At 42.2% G+C, this 25,669-nt stretch overlaps 4 protein-coding genes and 1 pseudogene across 4 annotated transcripts; 1 reads left to right on the plus strand and 4 right to left on the minus strand.

The window, feature by feature from the left end:
• Positions 1-579: 579 nt before the first annotated feature.
• Positions 580-6,402, minus strand: LOC115679181 (uncharacterized; annotated as a pseudogene).
• A 2,280-nt stretch (positions 6,403-8,682) lies between these two features.
• Positions 8,683-11,637, minus strand: LOC115679130 (protein TRAUCO-like). Its single transcript, XM_030602703.2, has 2 exons — positions 10,225-11,637; positions 8,683-9,195 (listed from the first exon to the last, which is right to left on the minus strand). Exons 1-2 carry the CDS (start codon positions 11,387-11,389, stop codon positions 8,930-8,932), a joined length of 1,431 nt encoding a protein of 476 aa, XP_030458563.2. The 5' UTR covers positions 11,390-11,637; the 3' UTR covers positions 8,683-8,929.
• A 1,668-nt stretch (positions 11,638-13,305) lies between these two features.
• LOC115679255 (uncharacterized) lies at positions 13,306-15,219 on the plus strand. The gene is made up of 2 exons (XM_056309909.1): positions 13,306-14,310; positions 14,407-15,219. Exons 1-2 carry the CDS (start codon positions 13,486-13,488, stop codon positions 14,962-14,964), a joined length of 1,383 nt encoding a protein of 460 aa, XP_056165884.1. The 5' UTR covers positions 13,306-13,485; the 3' UTR covers positions 14,965-15,219.
• A 135-nt stretch (positions 15,220-15,354) lies between these two features.
• Positions 15,355-19,555, minus strand: LOC115679254 (protein RETICULATA-RELATED 4, chloroplastic). Its single transcript, XM_030602861.2, has 8 exons — positions 18,951-19,555; positions 17,875-17,943; positions 17,261-17,392; positions 17,111-17,164; positions 16,976-17,020; positions 16,464-16,600; positions 15,810-15,935; positions 15,355-15,722 (listed from the first exon to the last, which is right to left on the minus strand). The coding sequence occupies exons 1-8, from the start codon at positions 19,509-19,511 to the stop codon at positions 15,686-15,688; spliced, it is 1,161 nt and encodes a 386-aa protein (XP_030458721.2). The 5' UTR covers positions 19,512-19,555; the 3' UTR covers positions 15,355-15,685.
• A 2,714-nt stretch (positions 19,556-22,269) lies between these two features.
• LOC115679079 (phenylacetaldehyde reductase-like) lies at positions 22,270-25,057 on the minus strand (the record flags this gene model as incomplete). Its single annotated transcript, XM_056309615.1, has 5 exons — positions 22,270-22,582; positions 23,032-23,218; positions 23,748-23,912; positions 24,184-24,373; positions 24,860-25,057. Coding segments are annotated over 5 exons (885 nt in total), but the record flags the coding sequence as incomplete, so codon positions are not given.
• Positions 25,058-25,669: the final 612 nt, after the last annotated feature.

Raw genomic sequence — 25,669 nt, forward strand, 5'->3', positions numbered from 1 at the left:
TTTCGTTGGAAATTCATTTTCCAACGAATTTTGCCAAATTTTTCGTGGCAAAATTCGTGGCAAAACCCTTGTTTTTTTGTAGTGAAGTGCCGCTTTGGTGTGACTATTCAATACGATTCACCTCATAACAACATATCTTTCCACTTTCTTATATATCCTAAAACCTTTAGTACTGGTTAATCAATGGCAAGGACGCCCGATATTAACTTGTTTACGAACCGAAATACAATCCTCGGGGTATTTGTTCAATTTATACCCACATTAAACACTATGTCAGCGTATAATCAAGACTTAGTAAAAGTATACAATATGTATACATATATAGTATGAGAACATCAGTATTAGCTAAAGAAAACAAAAGAAGATGGAAAGTCAGAGAAAAGCAGAAGAAAGGAAAAACTAACCATTATACTCCAGTATGCAAGATGTATACATATACAGTATGAGAACATCATTATACGGTTTGGATATCAGTTTTTTTTTCCTCAAAACAAAAAAAGTTGCGATCATAATTTCTTTAGTGTTCTTATACTATTATTTAGAAATCGCCAATGGGAAGGATATACCGTAATATCTAGCTTTTATACGAAATTAAGTATGATTTATACCACAAGTAGTTCACTGTTTGTCTAATTTACAACCACATACGAATGACGTGAGCGTGTGATCGCCATCCATGCTGGAAATATTCTAAGTAGATGTAGTATCATTTCCCAACAAAAAGGAAGAAGAAGATAGCCAAAGAAAAGAAGAAGAGAGGAAGCAAAATGGGCCAATTATACAATGACGCTTGGCATCAACAAACAAATAGGAAGTGGCAACACCATCTTGGAACTAGATCATGCACGTCATGGCAAGTTCTTGTGCTTCTCCATTATTGCTTCGAATTTGGAGGGTGATATTTACAGTCATGATGCCATAGCAGTCTAGTAGTTCGCCACACATAAGCTCGTCGGCGTCCCTATAATACGCGACCATGCCCAATCCGCTTCTCCTAATTGTCGCATCTCCGCCAACTGCCACAGAAACATCATGTGAGGAGCAATATTGGATAACTGTGATTCTGGTTATGGTTTTTCGATTCACAGGTATCATGCTCTAAGGTTATAATGGCTAAGCCATTATAGTCATTGATCTAATGTTCAGTTTTTGAGATGTACTCTAGACGTTCATGTACGTAAACTATGGGCGACATATCATGTTTGTAATGGTAAGGCAATAGTGGCTCACCCTTCCGTCTTTTAGCTCAAAGATCACCGAGTCATCAGAAAATGGAATTGGCCTTGTGGGGGCGACCTGTAATTTGAATCACAATGGGTGAGTTTTGACAAAACTTGGTGTCCAAGCAAGACATGGCAGTGATGCATGAACTAACCTTTGTGTCACAGTTCCTGTTGAGGTGTTCCTTCTCGACTGCAGCATTAGTATCTTCAGGGACGCAAACTGCATCATTCACATCACTTACTTTTGTCTCTCTCTGATCCTCAGAGGCTGTGTTTCCTACGTATGGGTAACCAAAGCTTTTCCATTTCCATGTCCTCTCTTCCGTGTACCTTAGATATACTTCTCCGTCTGAACCGATCACGAATAATTGATTATTCTCAAAGCATGGACCCGGTGGATTTACCAATGTGACGGCTTTATGTGGTGTTCCATGTTCCACCCAATTCCACCCGTCGACCGCGCTCCATTGATATTCCACTAATCCACCGTCTCTAGAAAGAATAAAAATGGAACCTTCTAAGGATAGCGAGGATGGACGCATCACGGTTCCAGGTGACCTAGATAAGAGCAAGTGCCGAGATTGGTAATGCTCATGCCACAACTCTGTTACTTTGTTGTACTGATATAGTCTTCCATCTGTGCCGACAACAAATACTATATTTCTTCTGAATAGTTCCTGATCTATGATGCACGAGACCTTTGTATTTGGAGGGTTTCGGCAATCTTTCCATTTGAACTTCCTCATGAAAACCTGCAAATATAGTTGAGTATTACATTGCAATAATTTATCTTAAACAAGTTAGTGCAATGAAAAATCAACAGGGGACAATATCTATATCCATCTTTGTTCTGTCAGGGAACGTCTAGCAATTTGAAAATTGAAGCAACATTGTGGATCATTTTCATTACTGAAAGAAATTCTTGTCAACAAGTAATTCTTTTGTGCTGTCTGCCCGACCATGTTTGTAAGAATCCTCTGCTACTATTTTAGCAAAAAAAAAAAAAAAAGAATCCTCTGCTACTAGATGGAATATGTGAACGCACAAGGATGCGCGAGAAAATCTTTGATTATTCTGAACGATTTGAATCTTAATCATCATTGCCATTTCAGCAAATTAAGACATAAAAATAACTGACCTATAGGTAAAGGCATTCTAGTTGGATGTGGACTACTCACTGTGAATTGCATCAATCTTCCACCTTTGCTCACGAAGAAGAGCGCATCATCTACTGCGAGTTTAATTTCTCTGCCTGGTATACCATCCCACGGAGGACCTGCTATAACTTGTCTTCCTTTCCTCATAGCTGTGCAATTCACCCACATGAGCTCGTTGCTGCTTCTCTCTCTTATCAGCAAACTCTTGTAAATGTCAACAAGAAATAGACTCCCATTGTAATTCCCTAGCGCCCCTTTCATTGGTGTTGGGTGGTCGTGCCGCAGCCAAAACCAAATATTCTCAGCATAGAGATACTCAAAGGTCAAACCACCATCTGTTATGAGGAAAAATGATTTGCTTCCGTGCATCACTCGCAGCCGAAAATTAGTGTTAATTTTATCATCTGGGAAAGTATGTTGCTGCACATTTGTTCTATCTGATGTGCCTGGAAGTAAGTAACTTTGTTGCGTTGCGCTTGCCTTTCTCCTCCTTGTTACTGTGCTTGTAATTCCTGAATCATTTGGCTCGTCTTTAGTGCCTGTCATGCAATTTGCAGGTCCACGTTCTTCAGTGCAATACTCTGCATTCCATCCTTCACTTTCTGGGGCATCTAATATTGACCAGACATACTTTGTCGATGGTTTCTTCCGGATGTTGGGTTGACCAGGGCCTGAGTTTTCACCCCCGAGTCCCGGTAGGTGTAGCTCTGCAAGTCTGCCATCATCAAGTGGGAAAATTACTCTTCCGATCTGTAACTGTACTCCAGAAATACCTCTTGCAGCTTTACCATGCATCGGATGCACGTGATTAGCCCAGGCATCCATAAGTGGCTTTTGGACCACTTCTATGCAATTCCAAGGCGAGGAATAACATAATAGCAATAACCAACCACAGAGAAAACATTACTGGTGAGTTCGAGATATACATTTTTTAGCTCCAATGCCAAATAAATTCTTTATTGACGTGAAGACAGATTTTCTTTTTCATGTAAATGCATGATGAGGTTTCCTAATGCCAATACCTGAATGTTTTGGTATTCTATATTCCAAAACATATCCTGAGGATGTCGTGAAGAAGAGAGAGTACATGTTTTCACTGGACTCATGTTGTAGAACTAGGGTCATGGATGTCAGATTATGATCCTTCGGACTTCCATGAGATATCCATTTCCACTTCTGTTGGTGTATTCGCCTTTCAATGAGATCACCAGCCTGTATGAGGAGTTTGTCGATATAAAGCAAGCAAGAGATTTGCAAACATACAAATATCTTAGTTTTATCGATAAGTAGCTCTTCACTTTGGTCCTTTAGCACTTTCTAAGATCCTTACAATTTCAATACATAACATCAGCAAAATGTTGAAAAGTTTAGCGCAGCATTTGGCAAAGTTCATGGATATCTCCAGCTGACATCTTCAAAGGATTTGTCCTTATCCATTCATATAAATGTGACATGAAGCATGCCTTATTTCAGTATGGTCACTTTTATCATGTCACTTCAGCAACCTGGATTACTCCTGAGATATATCTACAAAAGATAGATTGGTACGCGTAAGTAGAAGTACCTTTGTAAGAAGAAATATGGAAGCGGAATGATCTCCATTCATCCCCAGTAAAGTACAACCCCTTGCGACTGTCAGAGAAGCATCTTCTTCTCTTCCCTGTTTCATGATGTGCTTCTTCCATGGCGGCTTTGAGCTTTTATCATACTCGTAAAGATCACCTTTCGAGCTGCATTTAATATCTCTTGCTCAGTTGACTCAATATAGGCAAGTTGGAACAGTTCATCAAATAATTCAACTGCACATGCTTACTAGTACACATTTTGTAAGTGAAGTCTTTTGCCAAGTTCGATCTGGTCTGGTCGTATAGTTAAGTTTTATCAGATTGTGTGTTGGTATGCCAACTGCTTTGGTTAAGTTTACTGGCAGTGATATCAAGGGACAAAGGCAGCAAGAGATTCTACCTTATGATAAATACTGCTTCTGGTCGCAAAGTGCCCGCATCAGTTATCGCGGCAACATTAGCACCAGGGGGTCGGCTGTGATTTACCCATCTGTGCTTAGAGGACATACAAGCTAATGGCATATGAGTTTCTTGACAAATAATCTAAGAGACGAATTTAAAATTCATGTCATTTCCTTCGCTACGATATTTGTCTTGTGTACAATATCACATATCTGGTTCTTACCTTGGAGGCTCTATGTCACTCAGCTCCAACAATGCTCCGTTCTTTGTGCAGAAATACACTCTCCTGGAAAAAGGTGGTCTTATGTTCAGTTGTTATCGCGAGATGTCCGACTGTGTTAGTCCCCATTACAATTAACTGACTATGTTCTTTCAGTTCCTATGGTTGCATACTGGAATTTATTTACTCACATTCCATCAAATGAAACAACACCTGACTTTATTTGGGTGATTGAAGCCTTTTCCTTCTCTCGACTCAAGCTCGAATTGAACATAACAGGGACCTCTACCCAAATTGGCTGTGAACTTTCACCAAGTTGCATCTGGGAAAGATAAATAAATGCTTAAGTCAGCTTACTTCAATTCAGAATTTTACGATACTCTGCCTTCAGTTTTGCAGGGAAGAAGAGACGAACAAGTAAAAAGTTAATTCATCTATGGGCAAGTGCAACCAATCTCTCGAAACTAAGAGAGATTAGTAGATGAGATTAACTGCGAGGAGATTACAAACTGTCATGCTCTGACAAGAGATCAACAGCTGAACTAAGAGCAGATAAGCGAGATATGCCTCGCACATCAGACTTAACTGACCCTTGTACTCGTCTTCGTGGGCCTAAAGAGCCTCCTCTTCTTCTTTGTGATTTCGGAGTTTTCTCTTAGCATCCGAAACAAGTTTAAAGAAATAGAACTCTACCTGGTATAGTTGACCCGCTTCAGATAGAGCAAGTATCGTCTGGTTGACGATGAAAACCGATACCGCACGACCTGCTGACATGGTGAAATCATGGGGTGCCAGAACCCATTGCACTCCGTTCCAGAACCTCTCATAGATAGACCCGCTCTCGCCCGTGATCCAAATCGACGTCTCAGACATCTTAGTAACAGAGAGCCTCTTTCTGAGAGGCAGAACCACGCCGGAGCCATCCGCCGCTTCTCCTCTGTCATCTTTAGTCGACACCTCACTTTGTTCAGGAGCATGGGATTGCCTTTCGCATCGCTCCTCATCGCGCGACCTCCGACCAATCAAACCAACCTTGGTGCAATTGTCATGAGCACAGGCCACCAGGTCATAAGGCAGTTTAACTTCAACCCAGTGGTTGGTGTGCTCATCAAACTCCCAGAACCGATCAGTTTTCTGCTCGAATTGCCGGACGCTATGCTGGATATACTGATGAGAGTACCACGAAGCGGAGCCACGCCCGACCGGATGATTCGCCGACCCGGCGACCCAGATGAAGAACAGCACCACCCGCGCAGCACACATGTTGGAGACGCAAAAGGCCCTTTACAACCGGGACATGGAGAAGGCGTCAGGGACCCGATATGGTTGGACGACCGTACTCGATGTGGTGACCCATCAGGCACGGAAGCATCAAAAGGCCAGGGGGAACCGAACTACTCGACAGGACCAAGTACCCAGTTTGGCAAACAGAGAGCTCTTCTCTTGGGGGTCCATGCTGGGGTAGAGTGGCAGTAACGAAGGTTCAGGTTTTTTTATAGAAGACACCTACCTCTGTGGTGAACTCCTCTGCGTTTGTCAACTCTAGATGGTAAAAAATTATACTGAAGCATCAGCCCTCCCCCTTCGATGGGGTTAGCTTAACTGCTTATTCTCCTTTGAGTACCTTTATTTCTTCTCTTACCTAATGCCAATGACTTTTTGACAGTCACAGGGTTGGATTTTCTTTACTTTTTCACCCGTTTCCAATCAGTTGAAAGTGAGGATGCATGATTCAATGGAGCAGCAGAGAGGTTCTTGGCTTTTCAGTAAAGTGTGTGATTATGATGAATCCAAGATATCGATATCTCCTTTTGAAATTCCTACACTGAATCCATTACAAAAGGCATAGATTCAGGGGTTCCGTGTGGATGTTCTGCCCAATCCTGTCGAACCGTCCGATGAGCATATCCTTTCTTTTATCTTTTTTCCCTTTTCTTTGTTGAGCAAGTGTCTTCGTGATCACGTAACCACACGACACACGTTGTTCCCGACAAAACGCTCAAAAATCAAAGTATTGGGTTGGGGAAGAGAAGGGTGCTTATCAGCTGAGGTAAGATGTCACTAATTCTCTTTAATGTAAAGCCATGGCTTCCAAATGCAGACATGTCACAAGTGGGACGTCCTTGCTAGAGATTGGATCATGGTTCGCAGACACATCGCCATTTATGGGTCCACAAGTGATCATCGTGGGGGCCATCCGCTTCTCACCAATTATAAGAGTACTCTTGACATCTCGTACCGGACTTAACACAATTTACGAATGTCAATTTCATATTACCGAGAATAATACTCTCCAAATGCCCGAAAATTTCGCGCTTTTACGCTAGACCCCACATACGCGTGGATCATCGCCTTGTGATGGCATGATTTCTTAATAACCCAAATCTTATGGAATCGATGCGATCAAATGGCCAAGCCTTGGTTTCGCGGCCAAGCCTTGGTTTCGCAGCCAAGGCATGTGGGTTGAGCTGTGTGGATCTCAGCTCTTTTGTTCATTGATTTGGAATCTTGAGATCGGCCGGACCCGAAGAATCTTAGCTTTCCGGGTTAAGTGGCTCTCAAGATTCCCTGCTTCATTATTTTTATTTGGTACTTTGTACTTAACTATAATTTGACTTCCGGTATCTTGTATCGATATTACTCTTTCAGATATTTAATAGATTCTTGATGGGGACTGATTGGAACTTCGTACATGTTCGTCTGCACCTGAGAGCGGGTCCTTCATTTGATATTTCGCCGTGACTTTTTTACTTTCCAGTGGCGGTTGAGGAGTTGTGATGTGATAATTGCCGTTTCATAAACGTTCTAGAGTGATCCTTACGGGTCTGATACGGAATCATTGAATCCTGCTTACGGGTGGGGTGACTCATCTGAACAACAGAACGATCCTGTTCCATTTCGCAAACACCAAACGATTAACGGGATATCACGACCCATTCGAATTCGGCGGTGGATCGACTTGGCGTAGCGAACCGTTCTCTTTTTCGAGCCTGCAGAGATCTAATTCTGTGCCTGATAGAGCTTTGTGATTCTCTGCAGTCAACCAAATGGCTAGAAAAAAGAGAGGAGGTTTCAACAGACTTGAGGACGGGGCATAAACAGTTGAACCACAGGGCAGACATTTTCTGCTTGACAAATTGACACGACACACGACCTTAAATTCTTACGTCTATACGCCACTTTCCCGCCAAAGTTCAGACAAATGACCCTTATTGCTTGACCCGCTGTCATAAAACCAGAAATCTAGATGGTCCTATCGCAATGTCTGCACCATGAATTGGTGGCATCCCAAATCTTGACTTTCACCAGAACGGTTTGATTTCGGCGAGAACATATCATACGCATATCTTGACTTACTACGACGTGGACGAAGTGCGAGATCACGAGAACTTGGGGTTCAGCAATGAAAACGTACAGATAAACATGAATGTCAAGATTGATGAGGTAAAAGTGAATAAGAGAGTCACTACTATGCTGAGGTCGTAAGGCAAAGATTGATGAGTTTTGAGCTTTATATCTAAGGAAACGCCGTTCCTTAATAAATGAATGTCAAGATCATCCAAAAGGGAGGTTTCGTCAGCTTGAAAGAGAACCATATAGCATAATTAGGCACAGAACAAAGAAAGTGGTCCATACAAGAGGATATGGGGACTCGAACGCATCTTTCTGGTAGAGCTACATAAATTATAGATGCTGAACTTGATCTATTAAAACATGTTTGGGCAATATATTCTAATGGAAAGAAAAATCATACGCACTTATTCTATCATGAATACGATATGCAAAGTCAAACATAGTTTGCTACCATGACGAGTTTTGGATTTTCTTTTTATGTGCGGGCCTAACATGAGTCTCACCATCTTGTGATGTGCCAGTTGTTTAATTTATTCTTGGACAAGCTAAGAAGAATCATCTGACAGATTAATTGTGCCCAGTTGAAATCAACTTTATGATCAGGAGAAATTAATGACTTGGGAAGAGAATTATAATCAACGGACAAAACCCAGTGACTGGGCCACAAAACTTCTTCTGTATGTAGTGTTGAACAGAAGTTTCGAAAACGTACCTGGAAAAAACCAGAATGCAGTACCTGCACAGAACAAGAACCTAGAGTCTGATAGAGATCATACGTCAAACCTCAAATAGAAGGATAAACGCGACTAGTTCTAATCAAGTTCGCTGGTCTAATACAGTCACAGATTCACTTTTCATGACCCAAACGAAAAGCTTTACACTTTACATCAAGTTGCGACTTTTCAAGCCCCAAATCCTAGTAAGACCTAAACAAAAGGTTGAATGCAACTCCCAGTTCTCTATTCCACAAAAAGGAGCTCATTAACCAAAGCAACCCCTCCAAAATGGCTAATTCTTCTTTTCGGGGGGCACATCATTCTCAACCGGGTTCACGACCCCATGGTAAGGCACTTCAACCATCAGCCTAGGGAGTGGACGTCCCTCAAAATCATCAGGAAAGCATTCAAGTTCAGGCCCGAAATTGAACCTGACCAAACAATTAGGTTGATTAGGAAGAGTATACATTGAAGCAGCTGGGTAGTATCTGCCTCCATACAAATCCTTGAAAGCAACCCCTTGGCAAACCCCATTTTTGAAGAAAGAAATCTCGCTCCCTGCATTAGAAGATTGCAATTACTGATGAGTAAAGTATAGAAAGGATGCCACTGTTTTGGCTACAATAGCCTCCTGAGGAAGGATTAAACAAACACTAAAATCCTACTAAACATGGAGAATGTCAGGTTCTTTGGCCATTGGCTATGAATGCAGGCAAACCTGACCTCAAAGGATCAACGCACATCGGTAGTCCAAGAAAAATCAAAAGATCCTATGAATATGTTTTATCTCCGGACTGTTAAGCTATAAACTGGAAAATTGGGTGGCGCCATTGTGGCAAGTTCTAAGGGCTGCCAACCATAAAATCCAGCTCATCAATTTAAGTAATGGCCTCAACCTATTCAAGAGAATGAAGTCTATAACATTCACTTTATTTTACTCTCGTAGTATGTCAGCTAATGTTTCTTATCAGTCCACTTGAATTGAGAGTGCTTTAAATTTTAAACTGTCATAATTCATGTACACAAGCAGGACTGTAGGACAGGCTGCTGGCCAGTTACTGTTATGAGATGAAGTTCTTGTATAAAGTAAAGAGTCTCTGTATACTAAACTCGGCTCAAACATTTATAACATGATTGATCGGCAGAACTAAATGAATAAACCCAAAATAAAGCTTTACACTTGACCATACCCAAAACCTTCCATGTGCTACAGCAATGTACAATCCAGGCATAGATCACTTGACTCCAGACACACATTAGCTGAGCTTGACAGAACTTGTGTCATATTTAAAGCACGAGCTTGTACTGCTAAGTTTCTTACTGCATTTAAACAGAAAAAGAAAGTGTCATTCAGCCGTGCCTTACCTTGCTGCTATAAAATTGATCTCTCCGGCAAAAGTATCATTTTGGAAGTAAATCCCACGTACACCAGCACAAGTTGCCTTAAATATTTAGACAGAGTCACTACCAGAATCCTAATATTCCCGACTATTTCATTGTGCAATGGTTACCATAAATAAAAATAGCGACGCACAATCAACAACTTACATAAACACACCCCACAGAAGCACTGAATAACCAACTCACCAGGCACCACCTTGGGCGGATCCTCCTTCGGGTCGGCCGTGGAAACATATCTCTGCCCCTTAAACAGCACCAAGCGCGGCGGCTTTGGGGCATACCGCTCACCGTCGGGCAAATTAATGTAGAAACCAATGACATCACCTTCCTTGTACTCTTCATCTCCATACTTCTCCCTGAGAGCCTTGTGCACCTTACACCCATCAATGTCCCTATACCCATAGCTATTCCCATCATACCCAACAGGTGCCTGCAAGTCACCTTTCTCTGTAGACCACCCTAACCTGGTGTGCCCTGTGTCACCCAATCTCTCCACCTTTATTTCAAAGTACCAAGCGCCCTCCACAACCCCTCTTGTGGCCCTCACCATCCTGTACCCCTTCGTGCTGCCGGCAGTCATCCGGTCCTCGCTCAATTCGACTTTCTCCGCCTTGTAGAACTTGGATAGGCAGATCCCCATCTCCGGGTTGTCGTCGGTCTTGTCGGGGAACCGCGGCAAGGGGGCTACCAGGACCTTGTCGCTGATGGCCGAATTGTGGGCATTGTTGGTGTTGTTGGTGCCGTTCTTGCTCTTGCTCTTTTTGCCCTTCCGGGTGGACTTGGGGACCCACACGTTGCTGCTCTTCTTCTTGCTCGATTTCTTCCCATTGGTCGTGGTCGCAGCCGCTCCGTTTTCGGCGACGCCGCTCGCATTACGTTCCACAGAGCCGGCCTCGGCTTCTTCTTCTTCTCCTCCTCCTCTTCCTTTGGTATCTGCCGGGTCTTCGAGTTCTTGGCTTCCGGGCGGGTGAAGGGCGAGAGAGGACGAAGGCTTCTGCTTCTTGAGAGACGGGTCTTCTTCCTCTTCTTCATCCTCCTCCTCCTCGTCCTCCTCCTCGTCCTCCTCTTCTTGGTCGTCGTCCTCGTCGTTTTGGGAAGTTCTGGGTCGCTTGGGGGATCTTCGGGGCTCGTAAGAGGCAGGGGTTCCTTCGTCGTCAGTGGATGAACCGTCGGAAAAGGGTCGGGTCTTCAGAGGGGTGGGGTTCTCCGGCGCGCCCGTCGTCGTCGTCGGCGGCGGCGGCGGAGAGGGTTTGTCGGCGGGGGAGGGAGGAGCGGGGGGCGGCGGCAATTCCCCTGTTTCGTCGTCGTCGTCGTCGTCGTCGTCTCTGTACATGGCTTGGAGAGAGTCCATCACAAAGGTGATGTGGGACTGCGAAAACAGCCGCGGAGCGCGTGAAATGAGAAACAGAGGAGGAGCTCTTTTGGGTTCAGCTTGGCAGGGAGAGGCGAGGGAGGGAGGGAGAGATGATGGAATTTGCAGGGGAAGATTTGGAGGAGGGAAGGAAGATCAGGCGAGCGCCATTGAAAGCGGGATGGGAAGACGCCGTTTTGATTTTTGGGAAGCCGCGGTGTGGTGTAGTTTCTGTGGGGGTGGGGTTTGCCTTTGCCTACTACTATGGTGTCGTAGTTAGGTCGTGAAATAAATGAAATGAAAAATTTGAATATGGTTCGGAAGGCAAGTAATTAAGGAATAATTTGGAAATGAAGATGGCATAACAGACATACTAAGAATTCGGGATAATTGGTACCTGAATTTTGGGCCCGATATACAATGTGGTCCCCTGAACTTTAGCCCATTATATAATGTGGTCCATGGATTTTTTGTAAATGTTCAATTTAGTCCATAGAATTTATGATTCGAATTCAGGGATAATATCGAACATTTTCATATAATCTAGGAAATAAATTGAATATGCACCAAAAGTCCAGGGACTACACTACACAAATTAAAAATTCGGGTATCATATTGCACATTGGGTTAAAATTAAGAGATCACATTTAATAAATTAAAAGTTTAGGGACCATGTTGCATATTAGGTCAAAATTCATAAACCATTTGTGTCATGTATTTGTTGCAATTATAGATGTGGAATTTCGTGAGTCCCAACTTTTTGATGACTATGGTAATTTCGATGCTTTAATTGCCGTTTTCAACGGAACTTCATCTTCGATAATCATGGATCGTCTCATTTTAATAGGAAAAGGAAAAAATAATGTCATTGAATCAAATTAAACCAAAGAAACTTCTTCCGTGGGCTAAAGAGTAAATAACTAAGTTTATTTATCGGACATATAAATAGGTTTGGGGATGCCCAAAACAGATGAAAAGAGACTGCGGTTAATGAAGATGTTAATGATTAGCAGAATCCTTTGTTACTGAAGATGTTAATGCTAAGGCAGCTTCAATATGGAAAGATTAATGAAATTCGTATCTAGATGTACTTAACTATATTAGATGGCAAAGGCGATTGTGACTAATATTTCGGGTATATTTCTATCGAAAGCCATAACTTAATTAAATTTAATGTATCGACGTAGAGAATTAAGAATTCCAATTTGTTTCGATCTAAGGTTATGCCCTGAATTAGAGTTCGTCAGAAAATCAAGTAAGAGTGAGCATGGACCGGTCCGGTTCTTAAGTTTCGAAAATTGGGGAACTTGTTCTGAATGGCAGATTTCAAGTGGAAGTTTTTGTGTTTTTCTTGTTTTATATCTTCACATGATCCTATAGCATTCTATGATATTCGATGATGAGTGTGTAATTTGAAATCACTAATATGAGCTTCCATTTCCAGCGATATTCTATGATTGAGACTTTTACTTTGTTAATGTTTCATGTTCTTTATGTGTCTAAATATGAATCGTGATTAGTAGATTATAGCAAATGATGGTCATTAAAGGTAATGATTCACTACAATTGTTCAATTAAGAGTACATGTAGAAGCTAGGTAGATCTTGAAACCTATGGTAGGGTAGGTTCTATGTTCCTAGGCTTGCAGGGCAGATTTTGGGTTCCAAAAATTACGGAACCTGTTTGAAACCTTGAACCCTAGAATCTATAACCGCTTACCCCTAATATCAAGCAAGTTATAGAGTAAACTAATCTTCTGGTGCGATCTTCATCCTGTCTCAGTTGCGTGATTATGCAAGTCTGTTCAATCTCAACATGCATATCATCACCAACCACTCACGAGGAAAGCATAAACCATCTCATCTTTCTCCATACGCTTCACAAGACGCACGTCAAAATTATCGAAAAGGTTACACAGCTTCACATGCATTTGCACATCAAACCATGCGAGATGCAATGGCTTTCACTTGTAAAAAAGATACAGTTTTGAATAGCTTAATTAAGTGATGAAGTATGTCTTCTATGTGTGATTTCGCGCTTCGCTTGTCTACATAGTTGTTCTCGATCTATTTTTGATATCCCTTCCGCTAGTCGAGATGTCGCGAGAGATGTCGCTCTATCATAGCGCGGCCAAGCAGAAACTCAGCCATTTTTCTCTGGGAAGTTCATGCAGATCGGTGGCTATTTCAGGACTGCTTTTGCTCCTGTTCTACACGTTCTCCTTTAACTACCACAACAGCCAATCTCCGGTTGCCTCTTACCTTCCCTTCAGGCTCAGTTGGCTGTCATCCAGTCCCGACCCCTGCACCGACACTCCTACTAACATCAGCCACCTTGTATTCGGCATAGTTGGCTCTGTGAAAACATGGAAACAGAAGAGGCCCTACATCGAATCGTGGTGGAGACCAAATGTTACTCGTGGGTATCTCTTCCTGGATCGAGCTCCTTCGAAAGAGCTTCGAGATTGGCCTCCTTCTTCGCCTCCTTTCCGAGTGAACAAAGATATAACTAAGTGGGAAGTATCCCGGAAAATCGCGGCACCTGTCCAAGTAAGGATTTTCCGAACGATCTTGGAGACGTTTAGACAGGGAGACAAAGATGTGAGATGGTACATAATGGCGGATGACGACACCGTACTCTTCCTGGACAACCTCGTGGAGGTTCTGTTGAAGTATGATCATACCAAGTACTATTATATCGGCTCGAGCTCAGAATGTGTCATGTCCAACTTCTTCTTGTCCTTTGAGATGGCGTTTGGAGGAGCTGGCTATGCTTTGAGCTACCCTCTGGTTGAGATGCTGGCGACGGAGTTGGATGCTTGTATAGAAAGAAATCCAAGGTTGTATTCGAGCGATTTCATGTTGCATATATGTTTAACCGACTTTGGAGTTTCCCTGACCAAAGAGAGAGGATTTCATCAGGTATGAGTCACAAATTTGAGAATCTACTTGGCCTATATAATCTGGATTCCTAAGATTTTTCTTTTTTCCTAAGAGCAATACTTTTCCTTGCCACAGATTGATCTCCATGGTGATATATCAGGTTTTCTATCGGCTCATCCGCAATCTCCTATCTTATCGCTCCACCACATCGATACCATCGACCCAATTTTTCCCTCCATGAACCGCTCTGAAGCCATCAATCAGCTCATGAAACCTGCACAAGTCGACCAATCTCGTCTCCTGCAACAAACCATCTGCTACCAGAGGGAAAGAAACTGGTCAATCTCTGTATCATGGGGTTACTCTACTCATATATATGAGAACATACTTTCTCGAAACTTCTTACGGCGACCCCTTGAGACATTCAGGCCATGGATGAAGAGAAACAAGTCACCTCTCTATTTGTTCAACACGCGGATCCTCGAGGACAATCCATGCACAGTTCCTCATGTATTTTTCTTGAAATCCATGGAGAATGCTAGTCGTAACGAAATTGTTACTACTTATACTCGAGCGTCAAAGAGCGGATTACCAGCTTGTGCACTTGGTGGAAATCATTCTGCAAATCCCATCTCCAGAGTTGAGGTATTTTCACCAAGACGAAGACACATTGAGGTCAGTGTTTTCATTTAATCTGCATACGAGCATGCAACAAGCTGTCGTATTTGACACCAATCATATATGTCAACATATTCATCTTTGTCCATTTGCTCTTTCAGGCAGGAAGAATAGAGTGCTGTGATGTTCTAGCTGACAAACAGAACACCACGAAGGTCAGACTAAGGCCCTGCATGTTCGGTGAAGTCATTGCCTAAGAACCAAACGACATGAATGTGTCGTCAGTTTCAACATGTTTTTCAGATTAATGATATCTCGGATCTTAGGATGAATACTAATATATTCATCCATTTCAAAGCCAAAAAATTTGGTAGGTTGTGGAGTTGATAAAGATGCAATGGTCCGACTCACGAGAGAAATTGCTGCCAAAAAACAAAACCATAGTGGCAGAATATACAAAAAATGTTTGTGCTCATGATGATAATGGAAACTTTATCATAAATTCTTCAACTCTTCCAGAATTACAACCGTATAGTACTGCTGATGTCCGAACTACATATATTTCTTAGAGCACTCTTGAGACCCATAAGTAAGAAGAAATCAGAAAGTTAAATTGAAGGTCATTTATTTGTAGGATAAATCATGTGTACAATAAACCAGTCATATTGAGAGAAGCCTCGGTTTGAATGAATCAAAACTGGCGGCAGCTTCAGGGATTGCCGCATGCTGAGGACATGTAGATTGATGTTTCAAATGCCTTCACAAAGAAAATCAAACAAATTGTTTGACCTTGGGTCTACTGAATACCTATCCAACGTGCATAATCTACCCACCTGTCAAATAATCATGTAGTTCAGTTCCTTTAACCGAGGGAGTACAAACTCGATTAGTCAAAAAGATCCAGATAAGACAAGTCTTACAATAGTGAGCCCAAGAATGTGTTGCCGGTACGAACAGCGAAGCAAATAGCACTAAGCATTAATTTGTGTTGGTGTAGCAAGGGCTCTAACATCCTCTGCTCAATTACACCAGCCAGCACTTGGTACCTGTTGAACAATTAGAAATTTAAATGCAGGCCAAAAACATAATCTTGACATGTAGCTGGACAGGTATAAATGACTAGTTCTCTTTCGTCACAAGTAGCAGCAACAAGCAAAACATAATAAACCTTGGATTTCATGAACAAGTTTTTAGATTCAAGTAAAAAGAAAGATAGGTCTTCAAGTATGGTTCATTTGATGGCAGTCCTGCCAAGCTCTTCTGACTAGTCTAAAGAAAAGTGCATGCTTTGCATCGGGTCTTGATGAAACATCCAAGCAGAATGAGCCAGAATGTAAAAGCACGGTACTTTTCTAAAAAAGACCAAGAATTATACTCTAAAATCAGAGATACAAAAAAAATCCCTGTCAAACTTTAATCCTCTAAAGAAATTGACACCCTCTGTAAGTGTGGGCTGTTCAAAACAGACAAACATTGATGTTTTCCTAGGAGGAGTCACAAGAAAACAATCCTTTACGAGAGAAAAATTATATGAAGGCAACTGCGGATGCAGGTATTGGGTAAAGGCGGCAAACCTGAGATTACTTGAAACAGCCATGTAAACACCGTAGGCAGCACTTGTTGACAGAATCGGTACATTTTCCACTTCAGCAGAAGCGTTATCAACAGCCTTCCTTGCGTTAATCAAGGCATTTGTCACAAATGTACCAACCTGAGTAGCAAGAAAACTTTGATTATCAAGATTTAGAAACCGTTATATGCAGAATTAGAGTCCCTTAATTTTCCTTTAGCTAATCTAGTCCTTACAATCTGCAATGATGAAAGAAGAAAGATAATTGCACTTTCACCTTCACTTAATTGACATGAAGTTAAGGAATATGGAGAGAAGACCTCTTTTCAGCATCCAAAGATGAGAAAAGACATGCCATGATGTAATTCCTTTTTAAGCTACTGTGTTAATTGTCCAACAATGAGTTAGACAAGTACAACTTGCATACGAAGTAGAAGCTAGGACTAGGCTACAGTGATGACATCTTTGATTGCTGGATTGTAGTGAAGATGTCCTGGAAGAGATATGAAAACTCACCAACGATGATGCCGTACCGACTGCAAAAAGCTTTGTGCCATTACGCTGCATGATATTAAAATATGAGGCTTAACATGCACAACTTCAGAAAATGGGCATATGAAGCAACAATTGAAAAGGGAGGGAAATACTTACCAGTATGGAACCTATCCTCTGTAAGAATGAATATGATATTCCAGGAAGTGCAATCTGCAGATGACCAAGGATAAATTAGTGAATAGTACAGAAGCAAGGCCCAGAGATCTTCATTGAAGAGCAGCTGAATGTAATAGAGGAAGCAGTAACCTGAAAAGCATTGTCGGGACAGCTATAGAAGAACTTTGCCAGTGACCCTGCATTGGTTGCAAGAGCAGGGCGAAGAGAAACCGTAGGAGCAGGGAGATAAACAAGCATGAAATCCGCAAGTATTGCCATTACCTAAGAGAGCAAGAGTTGGAAGCATAACCAAATCGTATCATTAAGTCTTCATCTGTAACAGGCATGTCACTACTCGGGTAGATGGGAAAGTGGGACCAAACAAAATCAACATCTTCTGAAATTCAACAGGAGCACTTTCAAAATTTTACTAAACATTCATAGCTGGGAACATTTTCTCATTCACTCGAGAAAACACAGAAAAAGACATATGAGTGGGTATGTTGGTGTATCTTCACGTGCTTAGATATAATTTCATCCAGTAAAATAAGGGGTGTTCTTTGAAGTACAATGCCTCCAGATTAATCTATTTGTTTATTTGGAATAGACGGTATCATAAACACAAAAACTTGTGAAATCTTTGAAATTGCTGTGGAGAGGATGCCCAAGTTGGTTTTACAAGGAATCCTACCAGTAATTGATGAACTTGCATTAATACCAACATTCTTAACGAAGACTTATAATAAGGGGCAGCCAATCCATACCACATCGGCGAAAACAATTTCCAGCTCGTCGAAAAATTTCTCTCCCCGGCGTTGATACTCCGCGGCGGTCTACAAAGAGACATAAATCCTTGTAGTTGGTTTGTTTCACGAAAAAAGAAAGGAAAAAGAAAGATAAGCGGCACATAAAGAAGAGGAATGTGTGTGCAGGAATTATCAGAAGATCATCACCATTCATCTATCAATCACATCAGTTTAAGGAACTCACCCTCGATCAGGCAGGAACAAGCCCATGGCAGGGCAGTAGACAAAAAATCAACCTAATAATGTAAATTATTATTAATAGCAGATATTATGTGAAGGATCCTGTTAGAAGCACTTGTCAAACATGCTTTATAAGAAAAAGAATACAATTTTCGATGCATTGACTGTGCATATCACGAGGACAATCGGTGAATTGGAAACTGCAAGATTTCCTTAATTCGTTACTTAGCAAGTGCTCATGGACACTCGAGAACAAAATCCTTATGCAAAATAGCTGCCCCAAAGGGATGCCCGAGGCTCTGACATTCACTTCGAATCTGTAAGAGTTGACTCGCTGCTAAGGCGATGGGAATTCATATACTTACTTAAGAGGCCATAGAAAATTCAACTTTTTTCATCATGGTTCAATCTTTTATCTGTGCAGCGCTCTTAAAATTTGTACGTAGCAGATTTATTTAAAGTTATAGAGTCTTTCCCTCGGTCTTGACATAATGAGATATACAGAACCCTATTAAAGAGCAATTAACCAGATAGTCAGCTCAAACGAAATGCGATCTTTTTCTCTCCTCCCTAGACCAAAAAGAATGGAACTTAAAAGACTAATCTCGCATCAGACAGCAATCCAAAGTAATGAATACTTTCAGCAGAGTCAAAACTTGGATCACTAATCACGCAGAATGAACCACACAAATGTCAAAAGCGAACTACAAACCTTAAAAGAATGGAACTCAAAAGACTAATCTCGCATCAGACAGCAATCCAAAGTAATGAATACTTTCACAAGAGTCAAAACTTGGAGCGCTAATCACGCAGAACGAACAACACAAATGTCCAAAGCTATAACTACTACACACCTTAGTGAAGAGCCCGACGCCACATTCAATCCCGACCTTGGCCAAGAACAGATCATCAGCCAACAATCTTTCCTTGAACCCACCGAACTGAAGCAACCAGCGGACCAGCGCCGACTTCTCCAGCTCGAAGTACCTCGTAACCACCGACCCCGGGATCTTCCCCGCGCCAAGAGCCGCCGCCAAGTCGCCCGGCAAGCTCTCCACGCCTCGGCCCCCCTCCGCCAGCACCATGAGCGCCTCTTTCTTGTTCTTGCCGCCGGCATTGTCGCCGCCCCCGGAGGAGGGGGACCCGCCGTCGTCCCCGCCCCCGCCCCCGCCGCCGGAATGGCCTCCGCCGCCGCCGCCGCCGGAGCAGAGGGCCACGTGGAGTGGCGGGCGGCCTTGGTGGGTGGCGAGAGGGGCGGGGGAGGCCGGGGAGAGGCGGAGGCGGAGGCGGAGAAGGGGAGGCGGCTGCGAGGAGGCGGGGGCCTGGCGGCGGGGGCAGCCGTCGTTGTTGACGGCGGCGGCGGCGGGGGGGCTGTGAAGAGAGACGGTGGGGTTGAAGAAGGTGGCGATTGCCATTGTTGCCCTCTCTCTCTCTCTCTCTGTGAATTGCGCGGGCTTGGAGGCCGTTCTTTTTGTCTTCGCGATTCTGTTTTCGCAGCGAGCGTGTTGCGTGCTATGTAGTTTTTTCGGGCGTGGAAATCGTAGCGATTTTCTGAAGAATCACACAGTTTCTCAGCTCGGGGCGCGTGGAGCCCGCGCCCCCAATTTATTAAAAATTTAGGAAAAATGTTTTTATTACCGCCGCGGAATAAATGGAAATCATAGTTGGTGGGTGGGACAATTTTTCCCCATCCAAACGTGAATTGTCTGAACTACATATGACTTTTCTTACCCCCCCCAAAAAAAATATTTAAATTTGGAATTTTTTGAATTAATCATATATCAATAATTATAATCTTAAGCGCAATCTGAAGCGAAAGGCCGACGGTATATAAATCTTAAGCTTTTCTTATTTGAAATTCGGATTTGCAGATTAAATAGTTCGTGTGTGATAAACTCGTTTCGGGACATTCAAAGTAAGTGCTGAAAAATTTCGAGCGCCGGAATTTAATTGTCGAAAATCGAAATTAGAAAGTTTGTTTAATGGCGATTGACAATTGATAACTGAATTTGATCAATTTCGTACCAAAGATAGAAATGTGATCATGTTTCAGCATTATAAAGTGATTAGATTTTTTGGTTGTCATCAACTATTTTGGCTATTGAATGAACTAAGCAACTACTGCTCCTCACTCATCACGTCATGTGCAATTTTTTTTGACTTAGTTGAGCCTACGAAGTCAATGTTGCGTAAGGTAATTAAAGTAAATTTCATCTCATTAAATGCAGGATTTTCAATTTTCAGTATTTTATAAGAGAGGCCATAAGTTTGATTGGTCCAAAAGAGAAAAAAAAAAGATAGAGGGAGAATTCAGACATCCTAGGTCTCCTACCCGATTGGACGGTGGGAACACGCGCTCGAAGCGAGCGTGATGCCGTGAAGTTGGAAACGGCCGGGTTTTGGTCGGGGAGTCCCACCCATTGTTCCAGTGGGCCCCCTCTGGATTTAACAGTTAATATCGACTAAAAGAAAATCGATTTCATTTTCTTTTTCGAAGAAGCCGTTATTCTTCTGCGCCCGCTTTTGTTTCGTATTCTCACTTCGCGCCCGCCGATTTTCCCCGTCGTTTTCAATTTCGCCCCTATCGGCTGGCCCATGGGAACGTCGCTGGTCAGATATGAGCGTGGTTGGGGGTCTCGCGAATCGATCTTTGAAGGAATTACACCTGTGTCATCATCGGTCGCTCGAAATCATGTCGCTGTCCTTTCGGATGACCCCGAATAGCTTCGAGATGACAGTGCGCGCTTGGCCATGGAATTCGTATTATATCGTTCCGAGGACAGAATCCATTTGACTTTGATATATGATGGATTATTGAACTCATGGCTGAGCTAGGAGGTTCAGGCTTTTCTTTTTCCCTTTTAGAATGTTGATCGCAACAGAAAATTTGCCTTCTGGAGAGATGCGGCTAATGTATCGTGTAAATGCCGCGTACGCAAATTATTCAATGCTCGAACATTTAGGTCAATTCGTTGTCGGCCTCCCGTTTAACTAGTCTATGACTCTTCTGTTTTTTTTTTTTTATAAATAAATTATGCCGCTTAGAATTTTTCAACGTAGAAGTCCTGGTATTTATAGGCTCCTTTTATATATGAACCACATGGGTCACTTAAGTTACTCGTTGTCCCGACACCGTCTCATCATTTCACCATATGGTTATGTTCGCAAATAGGACTAAATGGATGTTTAGTGTCGATTTTACTTTTTAGTTTATGAATTTTTCTTTTCACAATTTCAGAGCTTGAAACCACACTTCTCATTTGATGTTGGATTCCTTAAACATTTCAACTAATGTAACGATGACATAATTAACATATGAACATCGCCCCTAATTTTTTCATGTTGGTGTAAAAAATTCTTCTTCTTTTTTTTTAAATTTTTAGGGAAAATTTGAATGTCACTTAGTGGGTGGTTTAAAAGCTCGTTCAAATATCCCGCTTGCCATGTACAAGTGCGCGTGAGAGAGAAAGAGTCGAGTTTATGTGATGCACTGAGGGCACATGAAAATGTAAAGTCGCATGAAAATGTATGGTCGCGAACGCGAATTAGAGAAGTTTAGGGTAAGGAACGGCAATAAACACGTTACCGAGGGGGGGCCTTGATGCAAAAAGAGAGAGCATTCAATTGGTGAGCTGGAAGCCGACAGGTAGGGCGGGGCATGGGTTAGGTGATTTCTCCCAAGAACTCGGGAAGCCCAGACGTGTGTTTTATTTGTCACCTCGGCAAGTCCGTCGGGGGTTGAAAGTGCTGTGTCGGGACGAAATAAATATCAGAGGATTCTCGGCCCGCAAAGACCGTTCGACTCCTCTTTGCGCGCGTCTGGTTCAACCAACGACGAATATATGGTGCGGTGTCCGTCTATTCTGTCGTGCTTACCAGGTTATAGTTGGCAAATTGGGAAGCAGTGGTTGTCGATTAAATGAATGAATCCTGCTGTCGCTCTGCTTCTACGAGGTTTCGTTTGCCGCTAGAACTGATTATTCTGTCAACTGTTAAAGGGGTGTGACCTCGAAAGTTCGTAACGAGTTACACTACCGAGGACCGCGTGAATTTCACGAAGGGATAATTTCGAATGCCCTTCCCGCGCGCTATTGGCCATGGACCTAATAAGAAGATCGCCATCAGTTGGACACTCGGTGCGTCCTGACTCAGCGGCGGTTGAGAAAGAACGCATCGATGGTATTCCTTGTTTTATTACTACGAAGATGAGGACAGAGGAGCAGGAAGATTCATGATTCCTGCCTTTACCTATGTTCATATGCAAACACATTTCATGGGAACAGACAGCAAGTATAGGTGAAAAACCTCTCGTTTACATTTCTGACTTGGGAAAATTCTCTATCAAAACTTAACAAATCCCTTCTCCTTCAGGCTTTCCACAGTTTCCTTCAAACACTGCCCTGTATCAATGTACTCGATCCCCAATCTGTTTGCTTTCTTCGTGGACACCCAATAGATCGGCATGTAAGGCTTGTCGTCCTCACACCTGCGAAGCGAATTTCAAGTAAAATCAGCTGTCTCCCGGGGAAGCAAACCGACGCAAGATACACATCATGGGGAAAATGAGACGTAGGCTTGGTAACTTATTAGTCGTGCCTACTTAGCAGCCATCAATCATACTCTCCTGATTAGGAGGAAGTGGATTTTAGAAGAAGAGGAAGAGTCATATTTGACTGAAATTAGAAGAAGAGGAAGAGTCATATTTGACTGAAAGGTGGCTTCACCTTCGAATATATATATGTGAGATGGTAACTCCAAAAGTTTCTACCACCAGAAATTAAAGTTAATGAAACAAAATTGAGTAAATCAGCAGCACATGATTTCGAAACAATGGCATCTCCCAAGAAAGACTTGTCTACCTTCACACAATAATAGAGAAACCTCGATACTCTACAGCTCACTACACACTTAAAAGGTAAAGGTCTAACTACTTACTTTTCCGGAAGTTGAAGAGAAGGGTAAAGCACGCGAAAGAAACGCACGATCTCATAGTAGTGTGGAACACACTCAACTAAACAATATCTTCTGCGGGCTGATGGGACCACAAATGCCAGTATATGAGCCTTTGCAACATCTTTGACATTCACCCATCCACAACTTTCATCTGGAAAAGTTGGTGCACCTGAGTTGGAATCACATGCACACCACATTGGAAAGAGAAAATCCTGTTTAGAAGGGATATAACAAAGCTTCGAAGATACTAGGCTGCATTTAACAAGGATGGCTATGGTATGGTGAAAACACAACCAGAAAATTGATGGCAATGAAGTAGGTGATGGCGTACCTCAATTCAACTAAAATAAAAATATCCACCTTGACCACAGCACATACTTCATAAGTTTGATATACTTTCTCCTTCCTCCCCGGAAAAATCGTAGAAACAATCAAAATCACACAAAAAACCAAGATGAGGACTTCACCGAGTAGGACAGATACCGCCGACGCCCCATAACTAAATTGGTAAATCGGTACAACAGTAACTTCCAACAGATACAACTGAATTGGGATGGTAAAGAAACAAAATAGCAGTGCCAGCTTCCTTGTTAGTTAGGGCAGAGAGCTATTTGTCAATGCAATCATGCATGATCGATGCAATGAAACACAAAACAACTCTAAAATCTGGAGAACTTTCATGGTTACTGCTGAATTACCATTTATCAAATTTACGATCGCCGCAACACTTGTGTTAAGTGTTGGCTGCAAAAGAGGACCAATCACCATACCCGGGTTGATTGTGACCATGTCAATGCCCTTTTTTCTCAAAAATTCACAGGCTGCTTCCTCAGCCAAAGTCTTTGAGAGCTCATACCACATCTACATGGGGGCAAAAATGGGAGAGATAATGCATTCACAACGAAAAAGAATGGCATTATGAAAACCACTGAGATGTAACAAAATGCAATGGACCAACTCCTCCACCAACCAGCCAGCTGGTTTTGTGTCAATAACCAGAAATGTAAAATGGGAAAGATCGCTTTAAGAGGAGTGGTTAACAGTGAATGGTTAAATTTCACTCATGTTGAAAATCTCAGCAGGAGTAGAAAATAACGCATGAGAATGAAATCAAACTGGCCAAGATGCGTATGTTATTTTTCCTACACAAGTCTGGATCAGAAAACCAATCTTCATCCACCTCAACATTGGGTGTCAGTGGTGTTCCATCATGCTCAACTGCAGCCATAGATGATGTCAAGACCACACGCTGCACAGAAGGTGTTTTGGAACACGACTTCAGAACATTAAGAGTTCCCTTCACAGCAGGATCCAGTAATTCTGCCTGAAATATGATGACAATTAATTAGCCAAAAGAGAAAAAAATAGCAGAAATAACGAGAGACTAAATTACGTTACTATATCTCATAGAATTTTTTAATGCATCCTTAGAACTTGAATTATAAATCCTACTTCGGTTTTTTCCCCTCGCCAATTCAAGGTTTCTCAGCAAGGAACAGCCAGAATTTTGACATCCACAATCTTATAATATGACAAAGAGAAGAGTACGGTCACTTCAACTACAGTTTGCAGGCACCCTTCATTCCCTTTCGTAATCAAAAGGCAACGCTAAACTAAAAAAAAACTGACAGGAGTGACCATGTTAATGAACTTGGTTATGGTTACTATTGAATAAATTCCTACGCTCTCAGGATAAGCATAAAGCATGCTAGTTGGCCTCAATATAATAAACTGTGGCAAAAAAGGACTAACGAAAAAGGGAAAAAAAAACTACTCTGCAAGTACTAGTGTGTGAATTCTGGAACCAAACCTGCGGATCCTTGACATCATGATAAAAGGGTGAGGCAGTGTGAAAAACGCCCGCACAACCCTCAACAATAGGATCAAATGAACCCTCTTCCAGCAGGTTTGCTTTGAACAGTTGAAGTCTCTCCTTCGCTCTGTCAAGTGCAAGCAGATGTTCAGTCTTTTTTGGATCATCTGTTGGAGAGGCAAGAACAATCACTGTAAATTAGCTGTTTGGATATAGGGAAAGCCGCAAAATTCAATGACCATAACTCATCCACCAAACTGGAATGGCTCGAGTCAAACAACATCACGGCTCTTCAACAAAAGTTCGAATGAAGCCATTTTCACGGAAGTCGAAGATATCTGGCTTTTTCCCCAGAAACTAAATGATTTGGAGCATGGCACTGTTATTGAAATTTGACAGCCTCATGTAACCCAAGATCTCGTAACTTTTTCAAAGATTCCTGAATGTTCTCTTTCATTTGCCTCGCCTACCAATGCAGGAATGATATTCGAGTAACAGCTGCAAGATCATTCTTAATATAAACAAATACAAGCCATAAAAGATAACTGGCATACCACACAAATCACGATCTTATTGAGGAATGTCTTCGGAGCTGGCAAAACAATCCTAACTAAGGCGCAGTTACTCTAGTTCTGGAAAAATGACCTTGCGTTCGGCATGTGCAGGCCAAAAAAAAAAAAGGTTTAATTAGATTGATTATATCTCTAGCCACCCTCATCTGGTGATCAATAATCTTGCGAGATGACTCCTCTATACTATAGAAATGCTCGGAAAAGAAGCCGAAGGAAAACCTTTCTAACTATTGAT

The sequence above is a fragment of the Syzygium oleosum genome, unplaced genomic scaffold (genome assembly GCF_021117445.2).
Source record: "Syzygium oleosum isolate NSW1041296 unplaced genomic scaffold, Sole_v2.1 Sole_v2.03, whole genome shotgun sequence".
NCBI lineage: Eukaryota > Viridiplantae > Streptophyta > Magnoliopsida > Myrtales > Myrtaceae > Syzygium > Syzygium oleosum.